Genomic DNA, 22836 nt, shown 5'->3' on the forward strand with positions numbered 1-22836 from the left:
ATACAGTGGGTGATCGGTTAACGAACAGATCGGTTAACGAACAAATCGGTTAACGAACACTTTCACGAAAGATTTTTGTGTTCGGATAACGAACACATATTCGGATAACGAACACTTTCAGGAAAATTTTTTTGTCGGACAACGAACACATATTCGGATAATGAACAAAACGAATTCTAACGAACACTTCTCGACTTTAAAAAAAATTAATATTAAACATTTATGAGATCATAGACGTGCCGTCAAATAATTTTGACTTAGTGATTATTGGGAAAATAATAATACTAAATACTATCAACTCAAAACTCTTTATTTACATTGAAAAAAAAAAAAAACATTTTGCCATGTCTTAAAACAGCTTAAAGTAACATCAGTGTGACTTCTGTTTAGATAGATTAGCTGACAAATAACTTATATTAGGTTGTAAGATGTTAGTTTAAGCAATACTGTTAATTTTTTTTTTGCAAGTTATCTATTGTTCTTATTGTAATAACAATTGTGATCGGTGGCGTGCCCAAAATATTGTGTCTCGTGCCATAAATGGCACGCGTGCCAATGGTTCGCCATCCCTGGTCTAGTCCCTTCTTTGCAAGAGTGTCAGCCAACTCGTTTCCGTGGATATCGACGTGGGACGGGATCCATTGAAAGTGGACTTCATGCTGCTGGAAAATGAGCTTTACTTTTTGTAAGATCGAAAAACTGGTTTTATATTATTATTGTTATGCTCATAAATGTCATTAAAAATTTAATTTTTTTATTATTTATAACAGTTTGTTTCTGAACTGCTAGCATATATTTATATACTATAGCGAGACATACAAGGAGGTGTAGGGGGTATTTTTAAGTGCGACAAAGCTAAAGTGATGATTAATAGAAGGAAATGTTCGCTTGATTTTAAAAATACATGAGCTACTATTTTTTTTTATTTTTTAGTTACGTACTTTTATATTATCGCATAAAAAAGTGTTTGGAAATTGAGGGGTTAAACCGGTAAAAATAAAAGTTATTTTTATACTGATCATTAAGAATAATGTTCAGGCAAGAGTTTAAATTTTTGTTTTGCCTTTCATCGCATGGTTGCTAAATTGATATTTCGCTTTTCTACATAATTGTTCGCTTGATACATTTTATATAGATTATTTTTTATTTACCCCAGTAATTTTTATCCATTAATTCATGACTGCAAATATTGTAATGACTTGCAAAGTTAATTTAAGAAATATTCATGATTATATTAAGAAATATTATGATTATGATAAAAATGATATACTTGTACAACTAATTTTTACATCGGAAAAAAAACCGTCTAATAGAAAGGATGCTACACAGAGAAAGGTTACAGCACTCTAAATTATTTTAAAACTCACTGCGTATAAGAGTTGACGGTGAGAAAAAAATTTTTTTGATTTAAATTTATTTATAAGCGATGAAAAATAATAAAGAAAGCATAAGACTAACACAATATTTTTTTAATAAAAAAAAGTAGTTTATTTGACAAATATATCAAAATACAACACATTGCAATTTGCAATGAAAAATAATCCGTAGAAAAACTAACTATACATTCCTAAGTATCACATGATATGAAAAACTGTCCCTTAAAACGAAAATGAAGGAGTAAAGTTATTGGTACATTCCTTTCATTGATACCTCGCATCAAATTTTAAAAATATGAAGGGAAAAAAATGTGACTCGTTTCTACAGACGAGTTACCAACGACAAATTATAGATTATGAATAGCAACTGATTTTTTTCTTATTCAGTGAATATTAAAGTATAGCTGTCAACAGGCTATAAATGATAACTGCTTCCCCCCCCCCTTAAGTTAATGTTAGTTAGAATAAAGTGCAGTTCTAATAAAAGAAAAGTACCATTACTTTAAACCAAGCAAACAAGAAATATAGGAACTTCAAAACTTCAACAGGAACTTACTTAATAGAAGTTCCACTATGGCAGAGAAAAAAAAATCCTTGCATTTAAATCATTATACATTACTGCTATATACGCAGGTAACTTCATGCAATTACAATTCCGATGATTTAACAAGATTAACATTTGATTAAACAATTAATTATATATATATATATTCATAATCTTTAATTATTCATTAAAGCGAGTGAGTGTTGTAGACTTTTGGCATAAGAGCAACATTTTAGGCTATTACAGCGCCTAAAACTAGGATAAAATTCGGGCAACAGCAAAATTCAATAGAACAAGTTTAAAATTGCAGCTGCGGGGTTAAAATAGGATGTCAAGGCTAAAATTGAAATTAATTTATGAAATCCAATATCTTTAAGAATAATGTGTTAAAAATTTCGCATTGTTTCATTTCAATTTTTTAAGCGCAAAATTTTCCTATTAATTGTTGATAAGTCAATATTAATAAATTATCCACCATTAAAATTAAAAATAATTTAAGCACTGTAAAGCACTGAACGCAGCATTAATTAATAGTAATTTTTCCTGATATTCTGTTGAGTTCCTAAATCTAAAGTAGTTAAGAGAGTTATTGTTTTTTCAATTAATCATAACAACTCAGAGTATAGATACTCTTTCCGTCTTATTAAAAAGTTATTAATTTCGAAACGATATTTTCATATTTTAAATAACTGAATCAGTTATTCAATAAATTAAACAACTTTGCTGTAATTTACCGCTTTTTCTGCAAGCAAAAGAAAAAACTTAGATTTATGAAGGAGCATTCAAACGGAGTGCGAAAATATCGCATCTGCGAGAGATATGCAAGTTTTTCGCGGGTAATTTCTCCAATCAAGTTCTAATTCACCTCTCCAAATTCGCACACGCAAATTTTACGCATGTAGTGTGAATGATCCCTTTATTATTAACCTGATTTTGCCACAGATTAAGAAAAGGAAGTTAGGGAGAAACTTGACCATGTGTGGTAACTGACTGCGATATATCGCTTTCGCAACCTCAATCTAATCAATTTTGAAATTGTAGGTCACAACTCTCTTACTACGTTCGATACAGGGACTAACATTCTACAGTCTCTTGCAAATGTATTTAATCAACTGGTATGAGATTTCAATAATTTATTCCTTTTCGTTTCGACGAGTGTAGCGATTCCTTTTCGTGTAATATCAGAATTCGCTTTCTCTATGAGTAATTTGAGCTTGGGTTTGCCATTAGGATAGGGTAGTTCATTTGGTGAAAGAATTAGCGAATGATTCAACTTGAGTAAAACATCACTACATTGCGATTGAACTTCTTGTATCTGCTTGTAGGAAAAACGCTCACGCCAGCTGAACGCCATAGTAGTGCTGTTCCGGCGAGTCGAGTAGGGATTTTTATCGTCGTTTTTGCGACTAACTGTATGAGTTTTTAAAAACTTTTTTACAGAAGGTGAGAATGGCAAATGCAAAAAGCGAAACAGCTTCTCAGCTTCAGCTTCTGGATTTAAAGATAAATCTTCATAACGAACTTTGATGAAGTTCGAAGGTTGCTGCTGCTGAAGCTCTTCGAAGATTCTTATGTCTTCGTCCATTTCATGGCAAAGAACTCCAGGATCGGAACAATTAGTTCCATTGCACCAGTCAAGAGTCCACCTGGAACTTACTATACCCCTTGGATCCCTCGTCAAATAAATGACTTTAGCCTTCATATCTGGATTCTCCTCCAGATAGCTTCGGAGATGGTGCATATGTAGTCTGGTCAATTTCATAACATGCACGGGAGCTCGGAGACAAACGGCATTGACAAATGAAGGATTGAAACAAGTTCTTGGATTACTGTGACATGTAACCCATAGAAACAAATTGTGAGAAAACAAAAACTGATTACGCGGTTGCTTCACCCAGTCCATATAAGCCTTCTGTTCAGTAAAATTGCAAGTAAATATGTCATTGAACAAATTAAAGACTTGAGGCATCTTATCATCATCGACACGCTTGTTGTATGTCATTGAATGTAATGGTTCGAAATGGTAAAATGTCTTCCAGTTTTGCTGCAAAATGTCTCCAAAGAAAGAAGAGCCAGCTCTAAAATAAGTAATGATGAAAACTCGGGTGACTTTAGATGGATCGGTGAGAGGAATGGATTTTAAGGATCTCATTGGATCTAGAGTGGGCCGTCTATGCATGACACTGCTTTGTTTCAGAAGTTCTCTAAGACGCTCTTGTCTGCTAACTAATATCTTTGGTTCTTGTTGAGCCAAGTTTCTACCAAACGGTAGTTTTTGTACTTGACCTTTTCCTGTGACAGTTGGTTTCACCTTGTTTGTTGAAGGTGTCGATTTTGGGTAAAACTCCGAAACACGATGAGTTGGTTTAGCTGTAGTTGATTTGAAAGAAGTAGGTGGGTAGATTTTTGCTGGTTCGGGTGCTGAGGCCGTCAGATTGGCGTAATTGAAATGTAACGATTTGATATCTGAAAATAGAGAAAAAAATTATATAGTTGCAGGGAAAGACATTCTTTTTGAAAACCTTTTTAAAAAATAATTTTTAGTTTAACTGTAATAGGTAATTAGACAGTGGTCAACCCAAGGGGAATACATACATATAGTAGCATTTTAAATTAAAATTGTCAGAACTGTCATCGAACTTTTAGGTAAATCTGAATTTGAGCAGATTGGTTAAGAAATGTAGATTAGTATACACAACGTATCCCTCTTACATGCTTAGTGTTTTATATTATTACGTTCAATCTTTTAGTAGGTTTTTTAATATAATGTGACTGACGCTTACGATGTTTATTTATAGATAATAAAACAGGATTACCAACGAAAATAATATGTACTTTAATTGCATTCTAAAATAGATGTAGTTCACACAAATCAACTTCAACAACGACTTCACATTTTTTATTTCTTCAGACAGAGAAAACATATTTGTGTCGCGACTATGGCTTCCACAAGACACCGGAAAAGGTCATGAACATAGTTATTATTCCAAAGGGTAGCTTTTAATACGATTACTCGTAAATTTAAATTTTTGTAATTAACAGCTACACAATAGTTCATTGAAATAAAATCATTGTCAACTGGACGCTTTAGAAGTGAACATAGGGCTCCATGACGTTAGTCCCTAGTGTCAAACGAAAGTGCCTCACTCATAAACATGTGGGGTGTGCGGTCATTCAATAAAAGGCCCGACTACATAGCTATTCTAATAATTGATTTCTCAGATATTGGAGGGCAGATAGTGTATTCGAAATTTTCTCCATATGAAACATCTGAATTAAAGAACCATATGTGTTCTCCAATATCCGATAAATCATTGCTTGTGACAAGAGAAATTTGATGGTTTGAGTACGTATCTTGTTTAAGAGTTGCAAAACTTTCTATGTTTTTGAGCAAAATATTTTGCATGGTTCGAGATAAAGGAATAAAGTCTTGGAGCGTGTTTGCTTCGATTGACACTGGTTTAATTATAATGAACGACAACTCACAATATGGCACAGCTCATTAGGTCCTGATTTTCTGGAAGGTCAAATTAACCACCGGTTCAAATGGCGAGCTAAGTCTTCGGAAACAAAACTCAAAACTTATCAATTAAGTAAGATCAGGAAAGGGCAAGTATAACTCGCAATCCCACGCTCACAGCCATCTATGGCCAGAAAACAGCGCTGCAATTGCCACAGAAATTATACAGGAACCATACCTGTATATCTGTTACAGGGAACAACAGCGATTAATCCTCTTTTTTGTTCGATTTTTTAACCGTTTCCAACAAAGACCATGAAAGAAGAAAAAATTCTTGGGGGGGAACCACAAGATTTTTTTATGGATATATAAATATATTATATACAGTCGTTGCCACTAAATTGCATATAGGAAAATCAAATAACCTGCTTATACGAATAAAATTTAATAGAAGAACCAAATCATTTTATATGAAATTAATGTAGAGGCACGAAGAGGTTCTGAAATAAAATTTAAGAAAATATAAATGTTTTACCTGCTAGAACGGAATTTACGTTTTTCAGTTAAGATAATACAATAGGTGGTAGCTTTCATACCGACGCCCAGATCAATTGTTGCTCTAAACAAGTATTAGGGGCATACTTGAAGAATTAATCAAAATTGTTAGTAGTTATAGATTTGAGCAAACTACGAGGGTTTTACCCCTCTTTGACTTACTTCACTCAAACATCATTTAGAATATGAAAAGAAACAATGATTCATTTCGCAGTTATGACTTGTGTTTCCTTCCTGGTGTGCTATTAGCTTTGACAAGAAAAAGTTTCAAAGATCTGCTGACACACTAGTGTATAGTCAGAGCCTGACCAAGGAAGGGGCAGTTGCCCCGGGCCCCCACATCAGAGAGGGGCCCCAAAGTTTATTTTACGTTCCCTTCTTTAATGAACTTTTTTTAAACAAAATATCAGTACAGTGTTAAAATCGTCAGTTTTATGTTAGCTTCTTCATTAATCTATCGTATGAACACATAAAATCTATTCGCGATCGCAACACTCGAATACGCCATCTGGGGAGAGACCGGTTTCATGCCTTTAGCCCTTCTCCCATCCCTCTCCTCCTCTTTTCAGTTGTATAGGAATGTACTACGATATTTTCCCTTTTCTTAATATTTTTCCTTTTTATTTAATAAAAATATTTCTTAAAATTTCCGTGATACTTTTCTCTAGAACTATGTTTAATGTAGTTTTCAGTTCCATATAGTTTTTCAACTTAAAAGATTTTAATCTATATAAAAATCAAGAGAGAAACTAACGTACTTCCTTCCTCTATGACTTTCCACACGCTAATGAAGAAAGCATGTGAAGTGTTGCCATAGGAAAAGAGTTCTGCTCTACGCCACCTGCAGCTCATTTCGATCGCCAATATTTCATAAATCCGTGGCTTTCTAGGACGGAATTCAGCTAAATTTTCGTAATTACGATGGACAGTTTTGGCCAATCAAAAGCCTGTATTTTTATGTATCGCAAAATGCGATATGTTTACAAAAATACGGACTTCTGGTTGGTTTAATTGAGCCATCGTAATTGCGAGCATTTAGCTGAATTCCGCCCTAATGTAAGCAAGGATATGAATTTTTCGCGGCTGGATGACAATCGGAATGCTGCATTCGGCAGGATGGACATGGAATTGTCAGAAAATCAATAAAATGGACAGAACGATATTTCGTCAAATCATTGGAGGGGGGGGGGATTTACAGCTATTTTAGGTTAATTTTCTTGTTATGTTATCTATAATGAGGTGAAAAATTTAAATACCTACATAAAGTTCGGTTCATTACTGAAGTAATAAAGCAAAGGGCGCCCCCAAAGAAGTTTTTGCCCCGGGCCTCAATTAAATTAAGTCGGGCCTTGTGTATAGTGCGTCATTGCTTACCTCAGTGAATGACTGAGTTGGTCGCAAGATGAGCGCATAAAGAAATAATTATTAAGCAATAACTTTTAAAAAATCCTTAACTGAAATAACAAACCAATTTGGAATTTCTCAAGTTTCAAAGATAGAAAAAAACAAATTCTGAAAACACTTGAAAGGAATACACTAATCATGGAAGTCTTGGTAGAAAAAGAATATCGAATTTTGATGATTTTGGAAGGAATAAAATATTATAGTGCCTATATTATATTTTTCATTAGCATTGATTTATTTTTACATAACTTCGAATGACATTTATATTTTTTGATACTAACACTGACAGCTTTAATTATAATTGTTCCTAAAATTAAGGTTATTTAATAAAAAACATTTTACTATGCATTAGATACCAGCAGAAAATAAAATTTTGTAAAAATTTAGCATGAATAATGCACTACCCTTTTGAATAACCCGTTTATTTGAATAGAGACGGCAGAAAAAAATGGCATTCCTTTGAGCAGGGTGGAATGTATTTATACATACAAACACAATATATATACATATACATACAGTCAAACCTCGATATCTCGAACTTGAAGGGAGAGGAAAAAAAATTCGAGATATCGAAAATCGTATGTTATCGATGGTAGAATAAAGAAAAATGCTCTTTACATACCTTATTTACTATCCCATATTTATTCTAAAAACACTTTTCACACTTTCATTTAAAAAAAGATTCAATTATTGTTTGCTTAAGAGATGTGTAAGAAAGTTTGTCTATAACACTTTCTAAGTGGACTATAGCTTTAAATGTCTCCTCTGACATATTCGACTGCCTCTCAATAAATCTCCTTAGTGTCCACTGCAGAGAGTGCTTGTTTGTTAGTAACATTGGGCGGCAAATCTTCGATTTCCTCATCCTCTTCTACTGATAGTTTACAAGAAGCTTTCGTTTGAGCGATGATATCATTGTCATCCCACTGACCACACACTGTTACTGCATCATCTACGTTTGCAAAGTCATGAAATTCCATGTCATCAAGCTTCACGAGTCCGGCCAATCTGCTCCAATCATTTTTGGTGTAGTTTTCAGCAAAATTAACAATATTGATTGTTTGACTACCTTTGTGATCTTTAATGAATCCAGACTTCTTGAAGCCATTCATTATCGTAGAGGAAAACACATCATTCCATGCCTTGTCAGCCTTTCTTAAATTTTTTTTTTTTGGAATATTTCTTTAATTTTAGAAAAAAAATCTACTATTTACGGAAAAAAAATTCAAGTTATCGAGGGATGAGAAAAAAAAATTCGTGAAATCAAGTTTTTTTAAACATTGAGAGTATAGGAAATTTGAAGGGAATTTTTTTTTCTTCGAGATATCGAAAAATTCGTGAAATCGAGGTTCGACTGTATATATACAGAGAAACCTCCTTTAATGGACACTCCTGTAACCGGACGCGGACAGTCACTCAAGTTGAAATGACATCTTAAATGCTCACAATGCTTCTTCCCCATTAAAAATTTCTTTAATTTTCTTATCAATTTGAAGACTGTATTTAACACAGCTGGGGTAAAAAAGAGAACAGAAGTCATTTATTCAGACACTTGATAGCTGATCAATTGTGAATAATCAACTCCATAGGTCCTCATGAATTACAGGCATGCATTGCTTTTTTTGTCTTGTGAATTGTGGGAGGTTTACTTTAAAGAAGGTATTAACAACGTTCCCTATCAAATGATAAGTAGGTGCAAACCTAATAATTAAAACAGACTGAGAACTGAAAGCTACTATTCGGTATCATATGCCTAACTTGAATATCCATGTTAATAGGAAAATTATATTCAATTATCTGTAGCTACATCTAGAATTATGCATTTATATCAAACTTTTTTATATAATCCTTTTTATCGTTCTTAAAATATAAATAAATATACTTGTAGATAGTTATTGTAGATTATTTAATTATTTCTATATCATTGAAAATATTCTAAAAACAATTTTTATTGTGTTAAATGTTATTAGAGTACCCTTCCCGTTTCCTGTAAACGGAAAAATTTTTCGGTCCCAAGAATGTCCGCTAAACGGAGGTTTTACTGTATATATATATCTATATATATAATATCTACATAGATATCTATATATATACATACATACATTTTTTACATAAAAAATAAATGTGTAATTATCTGCCACTGTTCTGCATTTTTTGCAATCGGGACTTTTAAATTTTCTCAAGTTTTTTTTACTTCTTTTGCTTTAAATAACGATTGTTTCCCCATAATTAAAGGGTTTCTTGTGGATACTTATACATCTTGTGTGTAGTCGAATTTCATGGTTTTAAGCAATATTCTTGATTAAATATTAATTCTAATTGCTTTTAAGTTTTTATCTGTCATGTTAAATGCTGAGTAATTATATTTGTTTAGAAGTACTGATTAAATTTCAAACCTAGCGATCACATGACAGCCCTCAGTCACAAATTGTTATACAGTGCCAACAAATTTCTAGCTATTATCAATGTAATTTATATTTCACCAAAAAGAATGCAAGAAGTGCAAACGTTGGTAGTTCTGGATATATATTCTCATATTAAACTCTGGGAAGAAGGGCCTGAAAGTATTGAGAGTGAATAGATTGAGAAATATAGCTACGAGTGAAACAGTCTGGAAGAGGTAGACTGAGAAAGTCCTTTCCTGCACAAGGCTGTAGTGCTGTTAAAGAAGAAGATTCTAGGAATATTCTTATTTTTTAATTTTGATTCATGTGGAAAAAAAAGTATAGACAACACTAAAAAAAAATAAAAAAAGTTCTTGATTGTTTTATAGAAATGCTTGACTCTGGACATATGTCCTGTAATACTTACATTTTTTTAGCTCTTGGTTTTTTAGTGCAAGCTCCTTAAATTGTATATTGCAATAGTCATTAACTTCACTGACCTGCTTTAAGTAATGCCCAAATGAATAGGAAAGATCATAGATAAAATTACTGCTTTTATTTCTAAATACTAAAAATAATCCTTTAAAAATACTATTTCGCATTAAGTGTTTTTTTTTGTTTTTTTCCTTTTGAACAATATTACTAGCAAAAAGGACCTACAGAGAAAATATGACAAGCATATTTGAGTCATAAATTATAAAAATATATAACCTGAAAAAAGCTTAAAAAAAATATTTTTATAAAATTATTAAAAAGTAACAGAAAAAAAATAATTTAGAAAAAAACAAAACAAAAAACACTAAGGCAACTGCTTTGGTTACCTTACCCTCAAGCTATTGATACAACAAATTTCACCTAAAACTAAACATTTTAAATCAGAGAAGACAAAAAAAACATGTTTATTTTTTTTCTTCTCTAAAATCAGATTTTAATTCTTTTTACATTCAGCTATCAAAGCTCTGATATAATATCTAAACATTACTTAATATTAAATAAATAATCCCAAGAAACAGAATCAAAATTACATACTCTATAAAAAACTACATAGGCTTCAAAAAATATGAATATGATAATAAAAGTAGTACTTAAAAATTGATTAATATTATTTAAAAACAATATTATAAATAAATTCAATTTTTTTTAAACTTAAAACTATTAAATAATTATTACAAACTAATGATTGAACAAAAAATAAATCATAGCTGATTTTATTGATGCTCAACATCTTCCCGAATTTGTCAGATATCAAATGAGGAATAAATTATTTAGACGAGGATAAATAGTAAAAATTAAAAATTTTCTAAATTACTCTTCAGGTCTTACTTCATTATTTATGTATGTATTATGTACAAATCCTTCTTCATTATTTATGTATGTATTATGTCATGTCTTCATTATTTATGCATGTATTAAGTACAAATCCTTCTTCATTATTTATGTACAAGTCTTTCTTCACTATTTATGTACAAAAATATCGTATTTTATAAGTCTCAAAATTACTTGTATTTAAATAAATCATTCAAACAACTGTTTAAACAGTAAATGGAAAGATATAATCTAAAATACTAACTTTACTTTTTTGCTCATATAGTTTCATTTTTCTTAAAGTCAATATTGACCTTCAAATAAATATTTACTTATTTATTTACATCATCTCTTCAAATAATAATATATATCTCATTGATCTCTGGAAAAAAATCTTTAATGTATACATATGACTTACTTAAAAAAATCTTCAATATTATACATATGACTTACACTACAAAAATGTATATACAGTAGGGAACCGATTATCCAGAACGATCGGGATCATCGCTATTCCGGATAACTGATTTTTCCGGTTTTCTGAATCGCTACAAAAAGCCGTTTTTTTTATTGTCAAACTCAACTAAAAAAATATATATTTGGAAATAATCTTAAAAAGAAAAAACGATGAAGTAATACTCTAATGATTGTTTCCAAAATGATGGTAAGGTAAACATTTTTCAAAAAAGAAAGAAAAATCTTGAAATCTTATGAGGATAAAAACATTTTTTGTAAAAAAAAATGGAGGGGAAAATTGATCGAATTTCGTTCCGGTTTTTTGGTTTTCTGATTTCCGGATAACAGGTTCTGTACTATACCACCCATGCACATCTTTAATCCANTGTATGTATTATGTCATGTCTTTCTTCATTATTTATGCATGTATTAAGTACAAATCCTTCTTCATTATTTATGTACAAGTCTTTCTTCACTATTTATGTACAAAAATATCGTATTTTATAAGTCTCAAAATTACTTGTATTTAAATAAATCATTAAAACAACTGTTTAAACATTAAATGGAAAGATATAATCTAAAATCCTAACTTTACTTTTTTGCTCATATAGTTTCATTTTTCTTAAAGTCAATTTTGACCTTCAAATAAATATTTACTTATTTATTTACATCATCTCTTCAAATAATAATTTATATCTCATTGATCTCTGGAAAAAAATCTTTAATGTATACATATGACATATATGACTTACTTAAAAAAATCTTTAATATTATACATATGACTTACACTACAAAAATGTTTATACAGTAGGGAACCGATTATCCAGAATGATCAGGATCATCGCTATTCCGGATAACTGATTCTTCCGGTTTTCTGAATCGCTACAAAAAGCTTTTTTTTTTAATTGTCAAACTCAACTAAAAAAATATATATTTGGAAATAATCTTAAAAAGAAGAAAAAACGATGAAGTAATACACTAATGATTGTTTCCAAAATGATGGTAAGTCTAATCTTTCAAAAAAGAAAGAAAAATCTTGAAATCTTATGAGGAAAAAAAAATTTTTTTTTTAAAAAATGGAGAGGAAAATTTATTGAATTTCGTTCCGGTTTTTTGATTTTCTGTTTTCCGGATAACGGGTTCTGTACTGTATAAAGTATAGCATATTAAAATAATCTTCACTTAAATCAATGTTTCTTTTATTTATTTTACTTTAAAGAAAACAAAATCAGGTGTTTTAAATCATGCCAGATCTGCTAAAATTAAATTTTTTGACAGAACCAAATTTATAAATGAAATGTTTGAAATATTATGAAACTTAAAATTCTAAAATAAAGTTGATTTAGAAAAAAAAAAGCTTAAGTTTTATACCTAGTTAAAATTATCACATCTTTATAGTAGCCATGCAAATAGAATTTCAATAACTTTTAAGTAGAACTAATTAGCTTATATACAGTTAGTTCCTGGCCAAACTATTAAACGCACTATAAGATTCTACATAAAAGCTCAATTATTGGGTGATACTAGACACATACAGGATTATTGATTTCACGTGACAAACTGGTTTACACTTGTTTACGTTTGTGTATCATTTGGTTACATTAGACGACATATAATCTAAATTAGACGACATATCATATAAGTACTTATTTTATCAGGTATTATATTAGTATATTATAATAATTAGACCAAATTATTAGAAAGACCGTTGCCCTTTAATAATTGCATGTTTTCCACGTGATTATATGCAATACTTTTATATATTAGCATACATATAATGGGTTTTTATTCAAGAGATTTTTTATATACTTCCTACTTATATCTATTTTTAACTTATTGCATTACAATGATAACCAATAGATACACAAACATAAACAAGTGCAATCCGGTTTCAGCCGCCTAAAAACAATAAAGCTGTATAGTATCACCTGATATTTAAGATTTTACATAGTATCTTACAGTATGTCTAACAATTTGGCCGGGAATTGTAGAAGTATTCTTAGAAATTTATGATTTCCTTTCATCAAAAGTTTAAAAATCTACGATTACTTTGCCGACATATTGCCCAGAATTCAACTTAAATATTTTCAAGTAAATTCCATAGTTAATTATAAAACATATCATTAATTTAAGTTACATGAGCTTAGATATACATGTGTAATTTAAATAATATTATACACTTTAAAAATAAAAGAAATATTTACTTACTCAGATATATTCTAACTTGATCTACGTGAGTGAAAATACAAAATATTTACAAACACAAATGGAATTGCAATAATTTATTTTAAGAATGTGTAATTTGTAAAACTACATATTTATTGCATGCCGACATCACAATTACCAACGAGTTTTCTTCTTTTTCTTTTGTCCACCTTTCACTTGTCTAGGACCCTGAACATTAGGAGAAGTTGGTATATTCGATGCCCCTGGTGATTGTGCAGCTTGTGGATTCGGAGATTTGCCTGTGTCCTCACTATTAGCCATAGCACCCTGGGTACCTTTACCTATTCCCCCACCCCTCTTGTCTTTTTTCTTTTTATAAGTAGATCTTTCTCGTCTAGGAAGCCATCTTTCAGGATCGGGATCGACGGTCGGATCGTAATTTTTAGGAAGTTTTCCTTTTTTATGCTTCTTCTTTTTCTTTTGTATAAGACCATCCCCCGTATCTTGTTTTCCAGAAGAAGGCTCGACTTTGCCACTTCTTTTGATGTATTTGGCTCCCATAGTCCAACTTGTCGATTCTAGATTATCCACATCAACTTGTGCAGTAAGTTCTTCTGCAGGAGGTAATTGCTTGCTAACTTCTTTGGCTTTCGTAGGATTGAATTGAGACAAAGCAGATATTAGCTGAGCCAACGTTTTCAGGTCACTCGGGTCTTCTTTACGCAGTTCCTCCAACAATTTAGCCGCTTCTTGAGGTCGACCACCCTTCAACTGGATTTTGGCAGTTTCATGGATTAAGGTACTTAAAGCAGGACTCTTATTCTTTCTGTGCCATTTAATAGCCCATTGGAGAACAGTTACGGCAGAGTCCTTATCTTCCATACTTTGGTAGAGTGTGACTAAGGCAGAGGTGACACCAAGTGTGTATGTGACATCTCCCATAGCACGCAAAGTGTCACAGGCTTGACTCACATGACCTTGAGCAAGGAGAAGTTGAGCAAGTGTAAAAGATAAAGTTAATGATTGTTCAGGATGAGCACTAGCAAACTCTTTCAAAACATCAACTGCTTTTTGAACTTTTTTCTCTCTGCAATATAAGGCGGCCATCAATAGAGCTGTTTCAGCAGCACAAGAGGGAAACTTTTCAGACATCGACTGAATACTTTTACGGCATTGGTCGAGTTGGTTTGTATGTAACAACAACAAACAATTATTCATGGCTATTGTTTGTCGCTGTTTGGAAGTTAGCTTTGTATCCAAGTTTTCAGCAGTAGCAGTTTTAATCTTTTTCTTTGAATCAAAAACATTTTGATCTTTGTTAATGGTAACAACATTGTTCGATGCAACCGCAGCAGTAGCAACATCTGATGGCTTACTTTTCAACACTTGATTATACAATTTCATAGCTCTATCGTTTTTACCAAGCAACTGTATGACATAGGCATGCTGTACACGAATAACTCCCAATTCCGCCTCAATCTCATCTTCAGTGGCATCATTTTCTTCCAATTGCTTTTTGCATAGCTCTTCTGTAACCTTCAATTTTTCAATAGCCTCAGCATATAAGCCTTGATTAATCAAAATACAAGCACTGTTATAACTTAACTCGTAAGTATGTTCACGTAATTGTGGAGCATTTTTAAATTCTTTACCTTTTTGATCAAATAAGTTACTGACACAAGCAGATAAATTAGTTTCTCTTTCTTCTTCAAAATCATCATCGGTATTTTTGATTAATTCTTTATACAGTTCGAAACATTCAGGATATCGTTCTAAGCGGTACAATACTTGAGCGAGCAATTCTTTTTCTTTCCCATTAGGATCTTTCAACGACTTTAGTTTATCATGAGCCTCTTGAACTCTATTCAGGCGATATAAACAGTAGGCACGTTCAAAATTAGCTTCAGGCACATTTTTATCCAATACTTTTAAAGCATCTTCAAACTCTGATAAGTGAATATGACACACCGCTTTGCAATGGTGAGCCTTCTTATCCTCTTTATTTTCGTGAATAATTTTATTCACTATTTTCAAAGCTTTATCGTATTCACCATTATCACCAGCACGTAACAGTTCCGAATACAAAGCAGTAACATTAACGTTGCTTGTAGACATTTTTGCAGTATTATTTTATCTCAAGCACTCAATATTAAAAACAATACATAACAATACTGTATTCAGAATTACCAACACAGCAGAAGACGACGTGGCTTTGATTACGGTTATAGGTGCGGAAAACAAGAGCTAATAAATAGAAAAATATATTTGAATTCCTAAACTTTAAATTATTATCGTTTGATTAAAAAAAAATTATAATCATAAATAAATATTTGATGATTTTTATAGCGTTTATTTGTCGTCAGCAGAAGAAAAAAATTAGAACGCGAACACACCCCAAGGAAGAATATTTTCTCGGGTGTATGTAGTGGCGCCATCTTCTTCTCAAATGCAAGAATAAAAAACGAACGTTTTCAATCTAGTTATCTTTTCTTTTATCTCTTTTAAAATTATAATTTTAAAGTACAACTTTTATTTTCAGGATACTCCTTAACAGAATGAAATTATTACAATAAGAAATATCTCAGAATTATATTAAACGATAAATGGAATGTTTTGATTTTCATTAGCCCTGGATTTTCATATTACAACTTACAGTTTTTAAGTTCTGAGCTGAAATTCTGATTGGGATTAGGATTTAAATATTTCGATAAATTCTAACACATCACATAACTTTAATATAAATAATTGAGAAGGGTAAAAAATCATTAAATTAACAAAAAGAATGTGTAGTAAAATCAATAAAAAATAATGTATGAAATTAATAAAAAGTAATTCTTATTGCAGGATATTTTTTAAAATAATTGAAGTCTATTACGGTTCTGGGATAAAAGAAAACAAATATTACTGTCAAATATTATTTTTAATAAAAAAAAATAATTAAACGTTATAGCATAACAAAATTGATTCAAGTAATATAACTTACAAAATAAATAGATTTAAAAAATATTTTTCATGCTTATTTTTGAGGAAATTGGAATTAAATTAATCAACGAAATCGAAATTATAAAAACTAAGGATTGTTTTTCTTCCATTTCATAAAAATTTAATTTCCCATAAAGTAATATTTGATAAACAGATAATTACATATTAATTAACGCCAACGTTCCACATAAAAACCATTAAAATTTTTTGTAGATTCCTTTTTCTTACTTAAAAATAAAATTGAACACCTAAAATAATATTAATTAAAAGCTAATCACAAACCACTAAAAACTTCTTCAAATCCAAACAATTAAATTCTTTTTTGTTTAGCATTGTCTGAAAGCTTTTAACGAGTAAATTAATATCTTATAATGATTTATTCAAATTTTAAATTCTATCGATAGGAAATCATTATTTCCAACCTTGTCTCTTGGAGATCGTATGAAAACAAATCGAATAATCTATAAATGGTTTATGTTAAAAAAAAAAATTAGTGCTACATTTCAATGTAGCGTGGAATTTATTCGCAATCAATTTCACTTTACAAAATAATACCAATAATCCATAACGTATGAATACACTGTATAGAAATTTTAAATGCTATAACTATTGATTACGTTAAGAGAAAACTAGATACAACCGAGTAGTTATTTAAAAAAATAAAGGTAAAACTTTTTTCTTAGTTAACAATGTAAAAAGCCAACATAAAATAGTTGATTAAGAAGTACTATCATTCCTGAAAATGGTATTTCTACAGCACATAACTAGGCAAAGATGCTGGTACTTAACGTCAGGGGCGGATTAAACGTAAACGGGGCCTAGGCCATTATAATTTTTGGGGCTCTTAGATTAAATTTTTTTCTCGTATATTTTTTATTTATTCAAATATAAAAAAAAAGTATTTATATATCTTTTCATTTAAGAAAGCATATTTAAAATAAAAATAATAAAAAATAAAATTTTACTTTATTTTGTTAAATTAGAACTAAAAAAATTATCGTATTTTATTAATATATATTTGAAATTGATTTTTTTTTTTAAAAATCATTGTTTTTCCTAATTTTTTAAAATTTATTTAAAAAAATTTTTTTTTAAGGAGGCCTCTAATCATTGGGGGCCCCAGGCCATGGCCAAGTCTGGCCCAATGGGTAATCCGTCCCTTCTTAACGTATGAACTTTCTTTCAATTTTTAATTTGTGCTTATTGTTGTCTACCTTAATTATACTAATAAAACAAAAGGGCATTCAATTTCCTTGCTTTTACCTTGAAGTTTAATCTCAGAAAATACATTGAGAAAACGTTTCAGAAAAGGAAAAATACATTCAGGAGCCCATTAAAAAATAATTACATCCCATAATTACAAACGAAGCACTCATGTCTTTTACTGCTACTCATGAACTTCTATTTATACTCAGTTTTTTTCTCGATTGATTCATGTGTCACCCTGCATTATTTCATATTTGGCTATAACATATGCAATGCAAGCAATGTAACTTAGGTATCTAATTTTTGACACACGTTGACTAGATAGTTCTCATTTACCTTAAAAAGGACTTAACTGCGATAAATCTACTCATTTTCCCCGTTGATTTATATTTCTAAAGTTATTACAGTAGGGAACCGATTATCCGGAACGATCGGGACCATCGCTATTCCGGATAACTGATTTTTCCGGTTTTCTGAATCGCTACAAAAAGCCGTTTCTTTATTGTTAAACCCAACTAAAGAAAAAAAATATTTAGAAATAATCTTAAAAAGAAGAAAAAACGATGAAGTAATACACTAATGATTATTTCCAAAATGATGGTAAGGTANTTTTTTATTGTTAAACACAACTAAAAAAAAAAAATTATTTAGAAATAATCTTAAAAAGAAGAAAAAACGATGAAGTAATACACTAATGATTATTTCCAAAATGATGGTAAGGTAAACATTTTTCAAAATAGAAAGAAAAATCCTAAAATCTTATGAGGAATAAAACATATTTTTTTAAAAATGGCAGGAAAATTTATCGAATTTCGTTCCAGTTTTTTGGTTTTCCAGTTTTCTAATTTCCGGATAACGGGTTCTGTACTGTACTTATAAAATTTTCCTTTCCACGTAGAAAAAAAAAATACATTGGAAGGATTTTGCACTTTTACGCACTAACAATACACGTTCACGAGGTTCTGTGTAAGCTCTTAAAAGAGCCACAGCTGTTCTGCTGTGAATGTGCTGCGCAGAGCTAACGTGCGAGATGCTACGTGACGATGTTAAATATCTCTATTTAGTTCTTATTTCCTCAGCGGCGCTACTCCCCAAGCTGAACCTTTTTTATAATTTGTTACCAGGTAACAAAGGTAATTTTCAAGGTAATTTTCAGCATTTTCTTTCCATTAGGTTATTTTCAGTATTTCTAGACCACCGTTGAAACAGTTCAATTATCTAAGTTTTAATCTCACTCTCTTTTGAGTGCTAGTTCTATTTAGCCCTACTTAAAATTACTTTTAATGAAATGGTGATNTTGCATTTTCTACAAACAGCAGTTTATTTAGCCCTACTTAAAATTACTTTTAATGAAATGGTGATATATTGAATAAAAAATAATTATACGTTGGGGTTTATCAAAACTTATACACAGAAATGCAATCAAAGGGTATCCTACGTATGACAGAAACTCCATTAATAATATCCCAACCCATTAAAATGTAGAAAAATCAGATGAATATTGGAGAAGTAATCAAGCCTGAAATATAAATTTCAGATGTTCTTTTTCAGTTCATATACGCTATGCATGCAAATGTTATAACAAAATATTTAAAAAAAATTATTGACATGAATTTCAGTTTATACTCACTGTACTTAAGAAAACGTTCGATTATTTCGTTCTATAATGAGCACAGTCTACTATTAAGTTAAAAAATATAGATTGTATAATGTTTTAAAACTTACGAATGATTTTTTTAATGCTACAGTATTATTCTTAACCATTAACTTCTACACTTATAAATAAGTATTTTAAAGTAAGCATTATAATAATTTGTATTTGAAAATAATTTGTTTGATCACGCAATGTTTCAGTCAGTAATCGAAATAAATCTAATTTCCACAATTTTCAGAAATTCAATATTTGAGTGCACCGATAGAAATTTTGAAACTTGTTATACAATGAAGACGTTTAAATTTGTTACAAATTTAACATGGTAATAAATTGGATCAAATTTCACTTCTTAAACTTGATTAATTGATACTGTGGTTCAATTTATGGATGTTTCAATTTAACATCTTAATAAGGTTACAGCAAATTTGCACCGAGCTATGGTTCAACGTTGAACAAATTTTTCCAAGAATGTACAAATAAAATTTAAAAAAAAAAAGATTCTTTGAACATTTTACAGCTATAATATTATAAATTGGCTCCCAATCTCCAGGTGGGAATGAAGAGAACAAAACAGATCTGAAACAGAAAATACAATATTGCAAACGAACTGTTTCAAATCTGAGTTGTTTTCGCCATTCGCGTCTGGTGAATATGCGCCTATATTTGAGCACTCGAAGCTTGTTAATTTTCCCACTCTTATAATATTTAGAAGCAAATGGAGTGTTTGTCTTATAAACTTCCACCTCGGTTTCTTGGGATTACTCATTTCATATTTCACAGCTGTGTTTGACATAACTCACCTTTGAGATTCGAAGTGTCCCAGTAGGGAGGGAAAAATCTATTTCCAGTACTCTTCCCGTCCATGGTAATTTGGACCAATACGACGCATGTCACACAGGCCAATACTAGGAAGAGAAGGAACCTTCGGGACCCGGACATGGCATCCAGAATCCTGCAAAAAAATATATGTATCTTATAAATTGATACAAAACGTACATTGGATTTTAGATAGTTAATTAGTAGTTTTGGCGCTAAGGCCAAAAATGAATATCACACCATTAAATTGGTATAAATTGCAAGATTCCTGATTATATGAGCAAATTGTTAGGTTTATTTAGCAATTTTTTATATATCTACTCCGGGCTGCCAAGTTTCAACCCTTACTGGGAAATTTCCTCTAGAGGTAGCTGAGTTTATATTTTAACGTATGATTTATAACGTAACGTATGATAAAGTTGATTTAAAGTTATTCTCCGAACCACTATGTGCATATGATTTAAATCTTCACACGAAACACCATTTTGTTCCTCCTCTCTCGCTACGAGGCTTTTAAATGTTCTCAATGGAAAAAAAATCGGAAAGCTTTAGTTCTTAATTGTCTACCAATCTATTAAATATTTCGCAAAAAATAATAATTTAAATTACGAAAATGTACTTTCTATAAATAAACTTACCATTTTTTCGATGGATACAGAGATCTGACCCCCAAAAAGGGTAGCCGCTCCTGGTAAATATGGTCTTAATACTTGGTCACGAAAGCAGCCCAAAAATTGGACCCCTTAATTTTAAAAAGTCGCATATTTAACATTCAAATTTTCAGGAGCTACTCGACCGATTTCGTTCAAATTTTGTATTTTGCCATGTGAAATTACATTCTTTAAAATGATGTAAAAAATATATATATACTTTATAAGTCAAAAAGTTTTCGACTATTATTAAATAAAATAATAAATATTTACTAAAGTTATTTTTTTCACATAAAATTATCTTTGGATATAGATGAATTTTACATTAGTCAGCAAAAATTTTTCATTTAATTGAATTGAATGTAGGGTTTTATGACACAAGGTACAAGTGAGGACATGCTGCGCCAAATAACACGCTTTTATAGGTCAAAAGGTATAGTACATACTACACTTATTTTCATAAAAAAGCATGAAACATTTATGAAATTGTACAAGAGAATTCAAAGGTGATAATGGAATAAAATCATTTAAAATTGTCAATTCAATAAAGTTTTATAAAATCAGTAAAATTATACAAAGGAAAAAATGCACTTATAAACGTGAATAAAATAATAAGTAAAATTAAAACTTACATACAATTTAATATACCAATAGCACGTAAAAATGCAAAAATGTTTGGATGATGCGCATCACCTAACAAATGCTCTTTAGACAAAATAGAAGTACTAAAAAAAGGTAAGGTGATGCTGATTAAAATACGGGAAATGGATTAAAATATGATTAACAGAAAGTAAAACGTTACAAGTATTGCAATGAGGAGGAGGTTCCCCAAATAACAAACAAAGATGAGTAAGCCTAGAATGTCTAATTCGGAGCCGGATAATGATAACATTTGCACTACGGAGGCGAATCACTGACAAGGAGTCCAAACTCAATTTAGTAGCGAACAATTTATAATTCATTTGGTTATCCCACTGTTGCGGTCATAAAGATTTTATAAACTGTCGAACATGTAATTTTATATGTAACAGATGAATTTAAGGGAGCAGTAGCAGATCGCGAAGCTGTTTTGGCTAAATCATTGCCCGGTATTCCACCATGTTGGAACACAGTAAAACAAAATATCGAAATCTTTCTTATAAAGCAAATTAAATAACAAATGTTGCATATAACACAAAATGGGATGAGTTTCACAGTTAAAATGTTCCAGTCGGCGCTAAGACTGTCCTAATAAATGCAGTATTTCCGAGTCAAACCTGCTGAAATAAGCAGCAGTGTCGATAGAATGGTTACTGTTTCAGCCGTGAACACAGAACATATAGCTAGTATTTTATAGCTGCACGCGGCACCAACAATAACGATACCACTGCCTGCATAGAATAGAGATTTTGGACTGGAATATATTGATATTGATGACGACGAGCTTTGTATAACTGCTGAAAAATGGTTGGTGCTACATAAGGATTACTATATACGTCAAATAGAGAATGAAAATGGTCTTGTGAAACGTCCCAAGGTGGAATAAGCAAGTTACCGACTGATTGTGCAGGGGATTCGCAGATATTGAATCATTGGATGAGTGAGTACATGCGAGCATTAATAGGGCGAACATGTGAGAGCATTATAAATCCGCTGTAAACTTGCTGGAAGTGTTTCACGTTTAAGAGGCTGTGATGTGGATGACATTACGCGAAAATAATATGTTAGACATAACTGTAATCTCAAATCTGGAGGTAGTGGGTGACAATAAGTATACAGACTTTCCACTGGAGAAGTATGAAATGCGGCGCTAAATATGCGCAAGGCAGTATGATGCATAGTATCAAACCTTTTAAGGTGCGAAGTAGAAGCAGTGCCATATACTGCACAAGCGTCATC

General features: G+C 31.0%; 2 protein-coding genes across 3 annotated transcripts in view; both read right to left on the reverse strand.

Annotated features, from left to right (window-relative positions):
• Positions 1 to 1464: 1464 nt before the first annotated feature.
• The window catches only part of LOC107439934 (carbohydrate sulfotransferase 1), a 64090-nt gene continuing 42718 nt past the window's right edge, over positions 1465 to 22836 (reverse strand). The window contains exons 1-3 of one of the 2 annotated variants that reach the window (XM_071186715.1): positions 21591 to 21610; positions 20293 to 20444; positions 1465 to 4386 (exon numbers count right to left, since the gene is read on the reverse strand). In XM_071186715.1, the coding sequence (XP_071042816.1) occupies positions 3029 to 4386; positions 20293 to 20444; positions 21591 to 21592 (1512 nt within the window). In that variant the 5' untranslated portion in view covers positions 21593 to 21610 and the 3' untranslated portion in view covers positions 1465 to 3028. Of the gene's footprint in view, positions 4387 to 20292; positions 20445 to 21590; positions 21611 to 22836 lie in introns of those variants that run through there. The other variant, XM_016052687.3, reaches the window with a different exon arrangement.
• Positions 13752 to 16079, reverse strand: LOC107439933 (signal recognition particle 72). The gene has a single exon (XM_016052686.3). The coding sequence runs from the start codon at positions 15763 to 15765 to the stop codon at positions 13825 to 13827; it is 1941 nt and encodes a 646-aa protein (XP_015908172.2). The 5' UTR covers positions 15766 to 16079; the 3' UTR covers positions 13752 to 13824.

Source organism: Parasteatoda tepidariorum, chromosome 10, assembly GCF_043381705.1.
Source record: "Parasteatoda tepidariorum isolate YZ-2023 chromosome 10, CAS_Ptep_4.0, whole genome shotgun sequence".
NCBI classification, from domain to species: Eukaryota; Metazoa; Arthropoda; class Arachnida; order Araneae; family Theridiidae; genus Parasteatoda; species Parasteatoda tepidariorum.

Excerpts from the sequence above, each read along its gene's own strand:
- LOC107439933 (XM_016052686.3), bottom strand. The coding sequence starts at position 15,765 with ATGTCTACAAGCAACGTTAATGTTACTGCTTTGTATTCGGAACTGTTA.